This window comes from Passer montanus, unplaced genomic scaffold, assembly GCF_014805655.1.
Source record: "Passer montanus isolate IOZ18808 unplaced genomic scaffold, ASM1480565v1 scaffold41, whole genome shotgun sequence".
Classification (NCBI taxonomy): domain Eukaryota; kingdom Metazoa; phylum Chordata; class Aves; order Passeriformes; family Passeridae; genus Passer; species Passer montanus.
The window spans coordinates 1,583,026-1,599,647 of record NW_024368930.1 but is presented as its reverse complement, the minus strand read 5'-3'; the positions used below and the strand labels follow the sequence as shown (position 1 = coordinate 1,599,647).

The window sequence follows — 16,622 nt, the reverse complement described above, 5'->3', positions numbered from 1 at the left end:
GCTGCAGGGCTGGCACACCCCGGCCCTTGCAGCACCTTCTCCCCACGAGCACAGGCAGCTCGTGGTACCCACGTGCACACACCCAAATCAGCAGCAGCACTTTATCTCCCCTCAGCAAGGCCTCTGCTCCTGGAAAACCACTCACTTCAGTCTTACCGTGCCTTTTTAGCTAATTGGCACAGAGAGAAGCAGTTAAATGTAACAGAAACCAGGGCTTCCAAAGGAAGATAACATTTTTGAAGCCACGATTTCTATCGCTTTTTATTACCTTTACCTATGGTTTATATGACAAGGGGTCAGAGAACAGATGCAGATGCTAGACTGGGTGCCTGAGTAAATGAAGTCAACTTCTGCAGAGAAATGCAGAAGGTAGTCAGAAGACATGAGTGAATTCACTTTAGTAGCCAAATGAAGTTTTGACTCACTGCTGACTCAAGTAAAATTCCAATTTAATACACCTCCAAAGCATAACCTCTTCTAGATAAAACAACAGTAATCCACTAACCAAATACACTCAGAAGAGAAAGGGAAATTCTGAGTAAGAGTACAAATATGAATCATTATTCTGATAATGTTTTTGTTATTATTTTTGCAGATGAATCTGAAAGCTCTTAGGACTCAATTAGGTTACCACAGCCAATAAAGACGAAAAGCAAAAGCAAGGCAGATACTTTCTGCCTAGACACCGTGGTGATGGGCATATTAGAAATGAGGTAGATTAGATAGATGAACTAGACAGACACATCTAACTGTCCTCCAGTGCACTCATTTGTTTGACAGCCTGGAAAATGCCAACATTCCTGGGATTAAATGAAAATAGAAAATTGCATTTTCACTGTAAAGTATACATGAAACTTTCCTATGTCAGATTCCCTTTGTTAAAATAAACCAGGGCCCAACCACGTCCTCCCAGAGTGACCCAAAGCACAGTAAGATAAATGACATAGTAACCAAGGCACAACCAACTGAGGACCCTTGGGCTGCTACCCTTGTAGCCAGATTTTAGTGGAGTGATAATGACCTGCACACATGTTGAGACATTAATTTTTTCCTGAGCTCAACAGCACCAAATATCCTAAACTGCACATCTTGCATTGCTGCCTTGATATCGTAATTCTTTTATCCACGACTTCCAGCTGCTTTACCTTTATGGGCTGGTCAAACAATTTTTGTTCTGTGGTGCCTTTTCCCTCACTTTCTTCTTCAAAAGCAAAAGTAAATATCTTGGATGCGAAAAATACAGAAGAACACTGAGTGGAGCAGCTGTCCCCAGAGGCCGCTGGCCCAGGTCTGGCTCTGTGTGGCTCTGCCCCAGCTCCCAGAGCAGCACACGCACACAGTGGCACACGGTTCACACTTGTGCCCACATTCCATCCTTCCTCCAGGACGTGTGCTCCATCCAGAGCTGGCTGTGGCAGCCTGCAGTGCCAGGGCAGGCTGCTGCTCCTGCCCACCCAGCCCTGGCAGCAGCACTGCTGAGCCCGGGGAGCCGAGCTGAGCGAATCCCGGAGCTGCCGGGGAGAACAGCATCCAGCTCCTTGTGACAGTTTTCCCCACACAACATCACAATCAGCCAAACACACTTGTAATCTACTGCAGCTGGTGTTTCTATAATTGATAGAGATATAAAAGCCCTTTTTGCTAAAGTTGTACTTTTGTTATTTTTTTTTTCTTGGGGGAGTTGTGAGAAAGCAGCTACAAAAAGCAAGCTTTAAATCTCAGATAATGTAGCTCCCTTTAGAATCCCAAGCTTAAAGCGAGTAGTTACGAGTTTTAGCAATGCAAAAAAAGGGAGCTAAAAACAAACATTTATTTTACTTGACGTAGCAAAACAGTGGATTAAAAAGTTAAATCAATGCGCCGTCTGAATGGTTCCTGCTGTAGCTGCAATTTCAAATGAAATAAGAATGTTATAAAAACTCGCCTGTATTAGGCACATTTGGAAATGTCTCCTTGTAACTGTTCTTTAAGTGTTCTGTCTATGAGCACTAACAGGTCACTGCACAGGAAATGCAAAAATATGTTACATTTTAATCAGGGCATATAAAACACTGTCTAGAATGTTACATTGCCCTTGGGAATCTGAAGTAAGTAGAGGAACTTTTACAAAGTCCAGGTCACTCTCCCCATTACATCACTGCTTAAAAAAAAAATATTATTAGGTTACATTACAGAGATGTCATGTATTAGAATTTTCCCAGTTGCAGGATGATGGCTAAGAGATGCTTATTTCCTTGGAGAAACTCATAATCACTCCCTTGTTCCCCTGCTCATACTTTATATATTGGAAATAGTGCATTTGAACGGAATCAAAATGCTTCCAAACAATTATAAAGAGGGAGGACCAACATAAAAATGAGACTGTCCGCTCACAGCAACAACAAATTTCAGCACTTTTACCCTAACACACACACACAAATATTGAAACTCTGCCTGGCTGTACCTCATAGGTGATAAAAAATGAAAGAAGGAATTTTAGCAGACATGTTTGGGAATGATTAAGGTAAAATGTCCCTAATCCAAACAAATGGAAACCCAGATGTTGATGGCATCATAACATTCCTCTGCCTTCCCACAACTCTTTCTCCACATGATTTACATTTGTTTAACCCAAATCACAAGTTTGTAAAATCTTTAATAAGTTCACCAAAACAGCAGAAGAGTAATGCAGAGATGACTGTTTTCTAGATTAACATTCTCAGGATTGTAGTTATTTAATACACAAATGCTGGAGGTGACACAAACCAGTACAATAACCTGAAGGCAACCTGCTCTGGCTGAGCCTGATTCGAGTTTTGTCGCTGACTTTCAGATAGAAAGACCACATTTATAGGAAAAACTCCCATGGGGCAGCAAACAAAATGAAATAAAATAAACCCCTGTCTCCGAGTAAAACCAAAGTGAGAGCCCCAGGGGCCCAGGGCAGGTACCCACACAGCGACCCAGGGACCAGCGCTCCACCATGGGCATGTTTGGGCAAGAGAGGAGCTCTCAGACTACCAAGCCTTTTATCTGAACAGATATCTGTGGCTGAAACTCCTGGCAGGATTCTTTGTGCTGTCTCCAAGCTGCTTTTGTACCACAGCTACTTCACTGCCCAGAGTGCCCACGCTCCCTTCAGCCTGACCCAGCCCGGCCATGCCAGGCCTGGCGCCGCCGCTGACCAACCCCTCCGTCCCACACCCCGACACCTCCCAAACACACCAAATATATCAAATATATCAAATGTACCATTGCCACACATTCTATATGGGGTCACCAACCTGTCCATGTGCTGCCTGAGCTCTTCCACTCTCCTGCTGGCACTGCCATCCAAGGGCAGCCCTGCGCCTGCCCGACATCATCTTCTCCTGGTTCCCGCACCAGGAATCGGGATTTTCCTCCTTCCCATTGGGTTTTGTCCTTTTCCTGAGCTGCCTGCACCGTGCCTGTGGATGGGATCTCATTCTGCCATTCAGTTGACATGGGGGGCACAGCTCTGGCCAATTTTAAGGGGGTTTTTTTGACTTTTTCCCCACAGAAGAAGGTCCCGCCTGACGCGCCAGGCCTACCAGGCCATGGCGGCCCCTCAGGCCTGGCACTGCCAGCCCAGCACGGCCCGGCAAGGTTTGCTCCCCGGCTGGGCTGGATGGATTTCCTGCACACATCCTTTCTGTCTGTGAGGTGTGGATGAGCACAGGCTTTGGGACAGCCAGCTGGGAGTCCCAAGTGTGGAGCCACATCCAGGCCTGACCGGGCAGGAGCTGCCGGACATGCTCCTGGCACAACTCACGGTCACTGTGGTGCTCTATGATGACCAGGCAACAAAGTCATGCACATGAATTTACCCCTGCTTTCTATGGATATTTCATAATTTTATGCTTTCTGCCCCTCTTGTCCATGTTCTGCCCCCTAAATCTCTCTTCTTCCTCCCTCAAGGGCTGGGCTCCAGCTAAACACAAACAAAACCTTTTCTTCATTCTCCTCCTGCTCGGACCCATTGCTGCCCCTGCACAGCCACTGTCCTACTTATCCCCAGCTCAGCTGTTTTTTAAGGGAATGTAATTGAAAAAGAGAAACCAAGAACAGAGCATGTGTGGTGGGGATGGCACGTTGGAGAATGCTGTGTCACCTTCTAAAAATTCTTTGGCAACAGCAACTTTTAGGCTTTATAAGTCAGACAAATTTGGGTGGATTTTCTCAGGGAAAGCAGAAGACATCTCTGAAAAATGTTCACGTCACTGCCAGAAAGCTCAGTGGTCCCACAGCTTTGAAATAAACCCTGATGAACGTCTTCTAATATTTTGCCAAATAACATCCTACCCTAAATTACAGGAAGAACGTTTTAAGAAAGAAAACACAGATTTTAATAATGGAAATGGTCGCTTCGAGCAGCTCAGAACTGGAAACATTAGAACCAGTAGAAATCAAACTTCTCAAAAGGAAACCCCAAACAATCTGGACTGTAAGAACTGCTGAGTCCATAACACAGAAGTTATTGCTGCCATGCCCTGGATATCCAGTGCTCCCACATCCACACAACATTGCTCTCAAAGACCATGCTGGTTTTCTGTTCTGTTCAAGATTTTCCCTATTTTCCCCCTATTTTTACTATCATACATGTGAACTTTTACTACATTCAAGGCCTGCCAGGCAGGTGAAGATGCTGAGCCCTGGGCACCAGTCTTGGCTACTCACCCTGCCCTATTCACTGCACCTTGCCTCTCCAGTCTGAACAGCCCAGAGGGTTAAAGAGCTCATCAGACAAAAAACAAAACAAAAAAATACATCTGTAATTCCGGCCACAGAAAAGGCTGATGACTTGTGCTGTCATATTTGAGCTGCTTTTTCTCATGCACGAGTAAAACAATAACCAGGCGAGGCTGAAAATCCCAGGTCTGAGTTCCTGATTCAGTCAGAGCAGCCCTTGGCCATAAATTTCAGCACTGCCTTAAAAATTGATAGAAACTCTTTTTAATCATCAAGTATTCAGCTGCTCATTACTGATATATACTTTAATGATGTGCCTTTACATTTTGGTCTAGTTTTAAAAATACAGTTTTCTCAAATTCCATACAAAATCCAGGGCCTGTAATTTTGTTCTGGTGCTTTTTCCTTTCTAAGGTCTGCTTGAAACACAAAATTTAAAGAGTTTGCTCTGCCAGGTGATGTTTTGTTAGCTTTTGACAAGAGAAAATATTTAATCCCTTAATTTTTTTTCCTGCTCTGAATATTAGTTTAATTGTCACAAATAATTAAACTCTTAGGAGTTAGAGACATCTTCAGACATTTTGACAATACATATTAAGAGACACTTTAAGGCAAATCTGCACAGATCGGCTTTTATTTGTTATGCTAAACGATGATGCATCCTGATTGCATTTGTTCCTTATTTGTGTGTGCAACAGGAGACGTACTGTGAATGATCTGTAAGGAATAAAATGACAGTATTTGACAGGCTAGGAAATGTCTGGGCAAGGATACAGGAGAAGGAACCCTGAGAGGGCATTGTTTATGGAGGGGCAATGGGGAGAGACATTCCCTTCAATCTAAGGCAATGAAAGGCGCCAACAACTAAATTACAGTTAATAACAGTAAGAAATAAACATAAATTACATATACAAGGCTCGAGCTCAAGGACTTTGGACCACTAAAAATATATATTATTATATCAATTATCAACGAGAGACAAATTCCCATCCTGGGAATTTGCATACGAACTCTAATAACCTACTATTCAGAAATAGAGGCAAGTATTAATTTCCACATGAAAAGGAGCCACGGGAGAGCCTCCCAAGTCCCCAGCTCTGGAGAAGAAAGCCCTACCTGGTGATTCAGCACCTCTGCTCGAGAGGGTAGCAGGTGGTCTCCCAGGTAAGGCAGATCAGCCCCATATTACCTAAGATTTATTCAGAGTTCCTGTCAATATAATGGCTGAAACAACCATTGCTGAGAGGTAATATGGTGTGAAAATAAACATAAACAACCCTTAATGAATCCACAGGCTATTACCTGCACCATATTTCTTCTATAGGCAATACATACATCTCCAGTCCAGGGAAACAACATCAAAGTGGCCTTGATTGAGGCCCAATTCCAGTTTACACAAGAGAGGGAACTGAGGGAGGTCCATGGGAATTTGGTGCTAAAGGCTTTTCAAAATTCAGGTCTCTCTTTAGCTGCCCATGTAAGGATTTAGACCCCCTAGGAGTGCAAGCTGAGCCTCAAGCTCTATCACCAGAGAATTCCAACCACCTCTGGCAGTCTGGGTGGAGGAAAATGTGTATGGCTTGTTCAGCTGCAATTACACCAGGTTTTACATATTTCTCAGGGCAATGCTTTATAGACAGCCACATCCAGCTCTGCCAAAGAAATGCAGAACAGTTTATGGGAAGAAAAGTAACAGGAACCAAATTCTCTGGTCCTGAAACTTACCACTGACCAAAAACCAGAATGCAAGAAACTTGATTATTCTGTTGAAAACTCTTGCTTAGTCAAGCTCCCTTAGCTTGGTGGAATTAACAGAGCTCTGCTTTCTCAAACCATGAGCCCTCCCATTTTTGGGAGCTCCTGGCCATGAGCAAAGTGCCTCTTCCACCACCACAGGGAATTGCAGGGAGGGATGAAACTGTAATTCCACATTCCCCAGGTCCCAGCTGGGCTGTTCCCTCTTCTCCCCCAGCACAGGACAGGGGATGCCTTCAGCTTCCAGCCCAGACTTCCCTCCTGGAAATGCTCTGATGATAGAAATGTGATCTAGTACCTCGAGCAGGGAATTGGGAGCAAACGCTGCTTGACCTTGAGCAAATCAGGTAAAACCTCCCGGGTTCAATTCGCCCTTCTGCACAACTGAGGGGAAATATTCCACATCTCTGGGGTTATTCCGAGGAGTATCAGCAAGAAAACCACGGAAGAAAGGTGCTAAGTGTGAAGAAACATTGCTCCACTGCCTAACAAAGGACACAAATAGGAGCAGGATCCACGCAGCTAATCAAAAGCAGTGGAAAGCTTTTGATTTTTTTTAGCATTTAATGCTACAGATGATCAATATAACTACTTAGCTTCTTTCTCCTTTCACGTGTTAATTTAATGCTACTTGTACTGTGCTTATGTATGGCACGACACGGCTGAAAAACACATAAAAAAATAATTTTGGTAGACCAATACAGCAGCTGGTACAAGGTAATGTTTCTTCGATACAAAACATAAAATCATAAAAGACCCGGCGCTTTCCTGTGAAGTCCACTCACCCTGCGGGAAGCAAATGAGTCCTTCCTATATGTACAAAGAAAATTGCAGACCTTATAAATCGTGCTGGTGATTCGCCATGCAATTCACACAAAAAATATTTATATATGGAAAATTCAGAGTAAAATATCTCAGTGAAAAATAGAAATTACTTCTGTCCAAGTGCAGGGCGAGTGATAGAAATGAGGTTGTTGTCTGCACACACCAAACTGCAATGTGCAGATTTTCATTCCGATCTCCTCTAAGCAGAGTTTCACTAGGAAAAAAAAAAAAATCTGAGCTATCAGGGTATTCTAGAGAATTTAATTATTTTCATTAAAAACAAGAACTGTAAGCTGCTCATTTTTTCAATAGGAATTCTGCACCGATTCCACATAAACAGACCCAATATCACTTCAGCAGAGTTGCTTTGGGAATATGTAACAGCCTTTTTTAAGTTATGAAAGCAATATTGGATGAGATTTACTACAATTTAAGATAAGTGGGTCTTAATTTTATATGAACAGAGAGACTTAAAAAGCAGGCAGGAAGAGTTCCAATTATATTGTGCAGGAATATCAGGCCCTGTGCAAAATTGCCCCTTTTCTGTTTTACATGCATAAAAACAAGCACAACAGGCTTTTCAATTAAATGAGTCTTTTGAGAGAGATGCAGGAAGAGCCAGCGAGCTCCTTAAAACTTTATTGCTTTTTATCTTTGTCAGGTAGGGCTGTGAGTTGAAAATGACCTGTTCTTTGCAGCACACAGTCCTTCCTGTGAGCTTTTTCTTCCTGTTCGACCCATCAATTTTAAAGGTTTCCCAAAACGGGAATGCAAGGCTTGATCTGGATTAGTTTTCTCCATTTACTCGGTAGTTGTGCTTTTCCACAGCCATGCACAGCCCAGGATGTTTCCCAGAGTCTCTTTAGCATTGGGAGTAACTTTAATGAGCCTGAGTATCATTAGAGGAGAGCAGTTTACAGAACACAGGGAGAAAAGACACAGAAAGGAATAAGATACAGCTCTAATAGATACAAGCCATGGAGATGAAAGAACGAAGTCAGCATCTCATTTGCATTAATACAATAAAAATACAGCATTAATGTTGCTAGTTGTAAATTTTTTTTCAATAAAGTTCAGCCTGATTATATCTGGGAAAAAGGTAGGCTGTGCATTCCTCATAGTATTTATCCTATAAAGAGCAGTTGCTGCCTATTAACTTTCTAGATTTAATTGCCACTAAAAGCAATCTCCAGGAAACTTCAATTGAAAGTCACTCCTCAAGAACCGATGGTCTGAGCTCTCAGAACTGCTTTGTTTATGGCAATACAAAGCCAGAGCTCCAATCCACACAGCTCCACTCCATCATTATGTTCAGTATTTTGTTTACTGATATTATGTGTGTGCATGTCTGTAATGATACACCCAGACACACACACACACACACACCAGTTCATCACCAGAATCAGGCAAAAGCAATACTGCCAACCTTGTTTATACAAAAAGCACGAAGCACAACCTCAAAAATCATGGGACTGGCTGAAAATGATGGGAAGTTAAAAAGAGTCACTCTGAGAATCAAGACATTTTTCTTCTGCATGAGAACTTCCAGCCTGCTTGTTTTCAAGCTCCTCTCCAGAGCAAGCAGTTTGAAATAAATTTCCTTTTAAAATGCATATTGGACACTTGCATAATCATCATCAGACTCCAGGAGCTGGAGGTTTGAAGAAAATAAACCCTAACAAAGGACTTTCAGGGGACACCACTGCTAACAGCACAGTTCTAACATTTGGGCAAAGATTGGTGCAATAATCAAACCCTGCTCCGAACAACCGAGCTCTCCAGGTGCATCCCTCTCCCAGCCAGGCACTTTTCTCCCCTCCTTGCAGGTATGGATGTGTGCATGCCTGAAAAGGATTCGTTTCTCAGACATTTAGGACTGTTTGTTCTATTTAACCGTAGAATTTTACCAATACTCGGGACCATCAGGCGCTGCACGTTAGAAACTCTGTATTTTTCACAATCAGATCCTGTCATTTTGAAGCTATTGTTGTGCCTTTCTTTTTCCTAGGGCAAAGGGGGAAAACATTTCTTTAAGGGAAACAAAGATTCTCTTCATTTTTCTAAATGAAACACTTAATGCAACAATTAGATCAGAAGACCAGTTTTTCCACTTCTTTTTTTTTGCCTGAGAAAGCTCGCAAGGTAATGGATGAAAAGCCAGCAACAGTTGAAGAGGGATGTGTAAATCTAATGGGAAACACTGTGCTTCTGTGATGCTTTTCTCCTTGAAACCTTAAAAAATACACGGTTTGCTGTCAAGGCACTTCTGAGTTGCAGAAGCCGTTATTATAAAACAGTAAAAATTACTCTGTGCCAACAGCCTCAAGTGAGAAGCCACCTTAATGAGAAATAACTGCTTTTAGCCCCTAAAAGCACATGGAACTTTCAGGCTTTGGATTTGCAACCCCAATTTCATGCATTTTCTCGAGAGCTGCCGCCTCTGTGCACAACATGAACACCATGCCTTAAAAAAGGGTTTTTTTAAAAAGCCCATCTCACCTCCTGGTACCCAGAACCAGTGCTCAGTAATTAACACAGAGCACGGAAACGTGACTGGGGAGGGAAGTTGGCCGAGCAAGCAGAATATCTCAGTCATCCAGCCTTCAGGAAAGAATAGCTCACAAGCGTTAGGAACAGAAGTTCCAAGCAGAACTGGCCCTGGATTTAAAGCTTAATGGAAGAATCTGGTCCCTCTTCAGAGGCAGAATGCTTCTCCAGGAACATACATATTGAATTTTGTATCTGAACAGCCCAGTCTTGCACAGACAGTCCTTCCACAGTCCAGTCACCCACCGAAGCAAAGTGCTGAGTAAGAGCTGCTGAACTGGGCCCACTCTCATGTAAATGATTGTAATTAAATAGGTAATGAAAAATCCCTGCTCTTGCATGAATGAAATGGAAGATTTCAGCTCAGAGTGTAATGTGGTTCCACTTGGCTCCTGTATCAGATTGGGAGGCAAATGAAAATGTCTCTCTGCTTGCGTGAGCACGCTTTGGAGGTAAAACTTCACAAATATTTTCATTTTGCAGAGAAGAGGGGAAAACAAAGGCTTATTCCAGCAGCAAAGCCCACCTTTTAAAGGCAGAATGTGGCACACACATCCCAACCCGAGAAGCATTAAACAGAATTTGAATAATTTTACTTTGCCTTTCCTAATAATACGTCATCCAGTGGAAGAACCAGGCCTTATTCTCCCCTCCACCAGCTGACATGATATTTTTTTTACATTTGAGCTCTTAAGATCTGCACAATAGCTTAACACAATAAGTGTTTAGCCTCTGGTTCCAACTGTAATTGATAGAGTACAGTTCCATTCCCTCTGCTGCTGCTAAGTTGGGAATTGCAGCCGCAGCAACTGACAGCTTTTTTTTCTCCGCGAGTCTGGAGTTGCTCTCTGGGAGTGATGTCCTCATCGGGATGGGAAGGGAAATGACGGCAGAAAAGCTCACCCTGGCCCTGTGCTACCGAGGGACTCCAGGGACCTCTGCTAGGGGAGACAGCTCCTCGAGGTGGGTGCTGATAATGAGAGCAAAAACCAGGAGGAGAAAGCCCGGGGAGGAAATTTCCAAAATGCTGCCGGTTTGGAGAAAATGGGCTTCTCAGAGAGCACGGAGGAGGGAGAGCAGTTATGCACTAGAATTTCTGACAATGGACACGCTTTCAAAAGTGCTGTAAAATTGTGTCATTTGCTGATGGAAATGTCTTTTGTTTCCCAGTCACGGGGGCTGAACTCTGGGTGCGCCCTGCTCTTCAGATAGTGGGGAGATACTGGGCTTGGCTAAATGAGAGGAAAATTGAAATAGGGAAATAGGCACTAAAATGAATGTGATTTCAAACTGTCCCGTTCAGGCCTGAGTTCTGACACGGGAAAAAAAATTCCCGAGCAGTTTTGGGCTTAGGAGCCGACTGCAGAATTTAACGCAGATGGCGACTAATTTTGGTGCCTCTTTAGTTGCAAAAGTACCTATTTTTGAATATATTTAATTAACCAGGATTTAAAGGCTCCTCTTGTTTGTGAACACCTTGGCCTTTTTGTCATCTGTCAGCATCGTGATGTGCACTGTAAGTGAAGGGTTCTGAGGCATGAACTGTTTAGGTGGTTTTGATGTGCAGTTGCTTTTCTGGAGGATGTTGAAACAAAACAGTGCTGCCATTTCTACAGTTTCATTCAGCACTGCTTCCTTGGAATCTGCTGCCATTGCCCCTGTTATAAAGGATACAAACAACCCTGGAACAGCCACAGTGCTCCTGGTTACATTTCTAGAGATATCTGGCTGCCTTTCACCACAGAAGCACAGGGAGCAAGCCTTGCTGGTTATTTACTCTGCTCTCTGCTCAAGCAGAATTTCACATTCTAAATAGAATTCTGGTTTAAATAACCTTTCCTACTAAGGTGCAAGCTGCAGCTTTAAAGAACTCCCTGCTCACCGTCTTCTCCTTGCTGCTCTATGAGGACTCTTCCAAAAACAAACCCGTGTTATTCTACAGCTCCAATAAACAGAATAAATGTGCCTGAAACCTGCTTCTGCTGTACTTCTCCCCAGCTCTGGTTGTTAGTTAGTCTGTAGGGGCTGAGAGAGAAAGAAAAGAAGAAATATAAAATTTCACCCGCAAAGGGCGTTAAGTCCAGATTCCTCTTTGCAGGCTTTAAAAAAGCAAACTACCAATTCATGATCACAAAATAAAATATGCACATTTAAACAAGCTGCAGGGGAAAGGAGAGTTTAATCCAGTGAAATTGTGTTTGAAAGCTATTTCATACCCCTAGGAATAAAATCTGAATAGCAATTCTGCTTTGCTTCCACCCTTTTTCCACCCTCCTGTTAATATATTACCATTTGTTATGGAATCCTTACGAGACTTTTGCCCCAGACGGGGCTGCATTTTGCTGAGGGATGAAGGACTTTGTGGGCCTGAGCCTCCTCTTGCTCACAGGAGCAGGCAGAGCTCAGTGATGCTTCAGGGAAGAATCAGGCCCTGTTATAAAACCCCTTGTGATGCGTTGGGGTGAGAGCCCCAACACCAACGGGCTGCTTGCTGCAGGCACAGGTCCCATCCTAAAGCAGGCTCTGATGGAAAGAGCTGCAACTCTCTGCCTCAAGAACTATCGACTTGGAAATGACACTCTCAAAAAGCAAGGATGATTCAGAGAAGATTCGGCCCTGCAAAGATCAGAATGCGTCTGACATCGTTTGGGTGTTGATGTGAAATAAAGTGGCTCTAAAAGTGTAATCGGAGAGCAGAAATCCCCATCATCACACAGAAATAGTGCTCCATTTATCCAATTACACTCCCTTGTTTCATTACAATGCTCTGGAATATATTTCTTAGGAATACAAGGTTTAAAATTAATAATAGAAAAGGACAAAATTGCCATGTATATTTCTCTAGATAGATTTTCATCTAACAGCAGGACCTCACTTCTGATTCACTCGCTGGTTCTCTCTAACCTTTACATTATTCATTAATCAAACTCGAAACCTGCTTTCAAAGTCAGTGCATGGCAGTAATTATTTACAGTTGTGCATAGTATTTAATTTTAAGCAATGACAAAAGCAGGCATGTCCAGAATCATAAGGCTTATCATTTTTCTTCCCTTGGAGGTGAACTATCTGAAGAAACAAAAAGTTGCAAACTTCTCTTCAATATCTCTGCTGCCATCAAGACAAAATGCAATGCAACTGATACCTTTGAACTTGTACAACTAAAAATAAATAAAAGTGAAAATTAAGTAATATATAATGTATTAACTCCTTTAAATAAAAGGACTAAGGAGCTTTGCTATCAGCCTTGATGAGAGATACATTTCTTATTGCACAGTCTGTCTCCTGTCACTTTGAGGTATTTTTCACCATACAAAACAGAACCTCAGCATTATCCCTGAAAATGAAAGTCAGTTTTAAGAACTATATACAACAGGCACGTCTGCTCTTTGAAACTCCCCCCTACCCCCCACAAACAGACAAATACAACTTCAAAGCAGGAGAACTATTGCAAATGTATAAACCTACTTCAAATAGTTCTGCTGGCTGAAACTGGACTACATTTGCAGGATTTTGCTCACCTGAAACAACATTGATCTGAGGAGAAATCTAATCAAAGAAATGCACCACTGAAGAGCAGTGCACACTTTATAATGAGACTGAAAAAAGAGAGATCTAATTGTGGTCATACGAGTTTCTCCCTTGTCATTAAGATCTTAAAAATGCTGTAGGATCCTGGATAAAAACATCTCTTACTGTATCTCAGCAGGGAAATCCCGGGAAACAACAGCACGGGCTTTGCTCGCAAAAATTTACTTACTGTATCCTATGTTCCTAAAAAAGAACACCGTGCCCTGCCACGAAGAGATACTACACACATTCCAAGTGAAAATTCTACTTTGAAACCCAAATAAAATGAAGCCTCACGTTCCCGACAGAGAGAAAAAAGGAGCAGTTCTAGCACTGACACTGTGCCGATCAGCATGCACGAAAAACCAGCTATTTATTTATCCTGCAAGTTGAAAATGTGAGTGCCTTATTCAGATCAAACCTCCTGGTGAAGAAAATAATAACAGTGACTCTGACAGCAGAGGCCTCCCGAATACATATATATATATTTATATATTTATATAAATGTGTGTATTTCTAGCGGAACTGTTATTTACGGCGATCACCATAAATTTGGGATCTTTGCCTGCCAGGAATCCCAACCTGCACAGGTACATTCACTGGGCACGTCCCAAAAGCTCCTGCCTGCAGCCCATTGTCCTGCAGCCGAGGAAATGCAGCCAGAGCTGTGAGTTGATAAAAGTTCCGCGTGTCCCAGTTTCTCTGGGGTGACATTTCCCCCTGCCTGGATCCCAAGCACTACTTCACAAAGTTTATTCAAGTGTGCCACTAAACTTGCCCATACGTTTTGTCCCACATCGGCTGTACTACAGCCAGGAAATAGTCACAAGGGCGAGGGAAAAATTTGGAACTAAAGACATCAAATATGAGTTTTCTTTAAAGAACTAATCCGAGGAAGGGCACAAAGGGAAAAAAGAAGGGAAAAAACCCGCCTACATTAAAAGCCAAACAAGATAATAATTGTGCATGTCTGGCTAAGAGAATCTAGAGGGCAAGCCTTACGTCATTGGCACTTGGGTTACCATGGTGAGTGATTTATTGATATATATCAAGAATGAATAGATCAAAGGCAGCAAGATGACAGGTGATCAATCAAATGTCAAATCAAAGCTGGCAATCAACTGGAAAGCTGATTTTTCAGTGGGTGGGTCTGGCAGAAGAAAAATGAACTTCCATATTGCGCTTCCCAGAAACAAAACCCCACCACACTATTAAAAAAAAAATAAAAAGCAATTAAGGAGCCTGAAAGAGAACTCTTTGAAAAGATTTACTATACAGACCCACTCGTCTGTTTCTTTTTCTTGGCCCCCAAAAGAAAAAGAACACCCTACAATGACAAACAAAACACTTCCAAAGTTGCAAACTATTTTCTTCTGTTAAAAAAAAAATAATAAATTGCAAAACCACTTGGCATGTGCAAATATATAAACTCGGCTACGAAACAAAAGAAGGATTTGATTTGAAAATGCGGATTGTCTTCTAACAGTCAGAACGTTTCATTTTATTTCCTGTTGCAATTTTCACCACTGATGATCAAAGGCTGAACTTCCCCACCGGGTTCATCACAGAGAGAGTCCCTGTACTATTTCAGGCACACAGAGCGCTCTCTCACACACACACCCGGCCAGAACTGGCACCAGAAATACGGCGAAATAAAAGATTAAACACCCCGACCCACTTCGCGAAACACGCGGATCCAAAGCGAAAGCCACCGGCAGGGAGGAAAACCAGAAAGGAAGAGGGGAAAGAAAAAAAAATAACAATCTATCCTAAAGCCAAAAGCAAAGGGAAGCCTGACTGCTTTCGGTTCGGGCAGGGGAAGGGGCAGGGGGAGAAGGGGCGCCGGGGGAAGAAAGTTGGGGGGAAAAGTTTCGGGCGGGCAGCGGCAGCGGGGAGCGGCGAGCGGGGAGCGGCGGAGGGCGAGCGGACAGCCCGTGCCACGGGGAAACCTTGGCAGCAAGAATGGAACTGGCTCCCCAGACTTACGGAGGGAAAGGGAGGGGGAGGGGGATAAATAAATAAAGATCCAGCCCGGAAAAGCAAGGGTGACCCTAAATAATAATAAAGATGGGGGGTAGGAGTGGAAGGAGTGGAGAGACAGAGGCTGTGTAAGTGGATGGCTTCTCCTTACCTGCAGCCCGTTTGGGTGCTTGCTGTTTCCTCCTTGGCATCGCTCTACTTTCTCCAATCTCACTTCTGTCCCCAGATCCGAGAGCCCTGAGACGCTCCTGAGCCGTGTTCCTCTGCCTCTCAGCTGCTTCCCCAGCACCCCCCTCAAGCCTCCCCTGCCCCCCTCCTTTCCACTTCACTGATAGGAACCTGTTTGGTTTTTATTTTATTTTAGAGATCTAGGTTTCTTTCTTTCTCTCTCTCTCTCTTTCTCTCTCTCCCTTTTTTTTTTTTTTTTTTTTTTGTTTTTTTTTTTTTTTTTTTTTTTTTAACTGTTGCAACACTTGCTTTGCTTTGATTCAAACATCCAAGCTCAGGAGCAAATGAAAGGCGCCCACAGTGCCAGAGAACGGTAATAAATAAATAACAAAATAGATCTGTATATATTAAAAAGGCAGCTCTGGAGAGACTGTGGGGCTGGCTGCTTCCTCCCTTCCCTGTCCTGTCCTCCTCCTCCTCGCAGAGCCGTATGGCGGAGCGGTGCCCGGGTGTGCGCGGTGTGTGTGTGTGCGTGCGTGTGTGTGCGCGGAGCGCCGCAGGTTCCGTGCTGTCAGATGCCAGGCAGTGAGTGATATGGGAGCGGACAGGGAGGCTCGGGATGGGAGGAAATGTGGGATCCGCACACACACGCGCGCACCCGCACCCGCGGCGCGGGCACACGCGCGCACACGCGCTCACACACACACGCGCGCACACACACACACGCGCGCACCGCACACACACGCGCGCACACGCACACACAGGCAGGGCGAGGCGATGCCAGCGAGCATCGATCCGCCGAGCAAACTGAACATTAACAAACTCCTCCTCCGCGACCCGATGACAGGAGGAAATTTACTCCGCGCAGCCGGGCGGCAGAGCCGTTCATTAAAGAGACAGGGCGCCGGCACCGCGCCCGCCGCCGCCAGCGCCGCCGCCACCCCGCCGGCCCCGCGGGGACACCGCTCCCCACGCGGGGACACCGCTCCCCACGCGGGGACACCCCCTCCTCACAACCCCCCCCCAGGCGGGGCACCCCATCCTCACCCCCTCCCCACGCGGGGACTCCCCATCCTCAACCCCCTCCAGGC

General features: G+C 44.1%; 1 protein-coding gene across 2 annotated transcripts in view; it reads right to left on the bottom strand.

Moving 5' to 3' along the window:
• The window catches only part of TSHZ2 (teashirt zinc finger homeobox 2), a 210,413-nt gene extending 194,130 nt beyond the window's left edge, over positions 1–16,283 (bottom strand). For both annotated transcript variants that reach the window (XM_039719453.1, XM_039719454.1), the window contains exon 1: positions 15,515–16,283. In XM_039719453.1, the coding sequence (XP_039575387.1) occupies positions 15,515–15,554 (40 nt within the window). In that variant the 5' untranslated portion in view covers positions 15,555–16,283. The remainder of the gene's footprint in view (positions 1–15,514) is intronic.
• Positions 16,284–16,622: the final 339 nt, after the last annotated feature.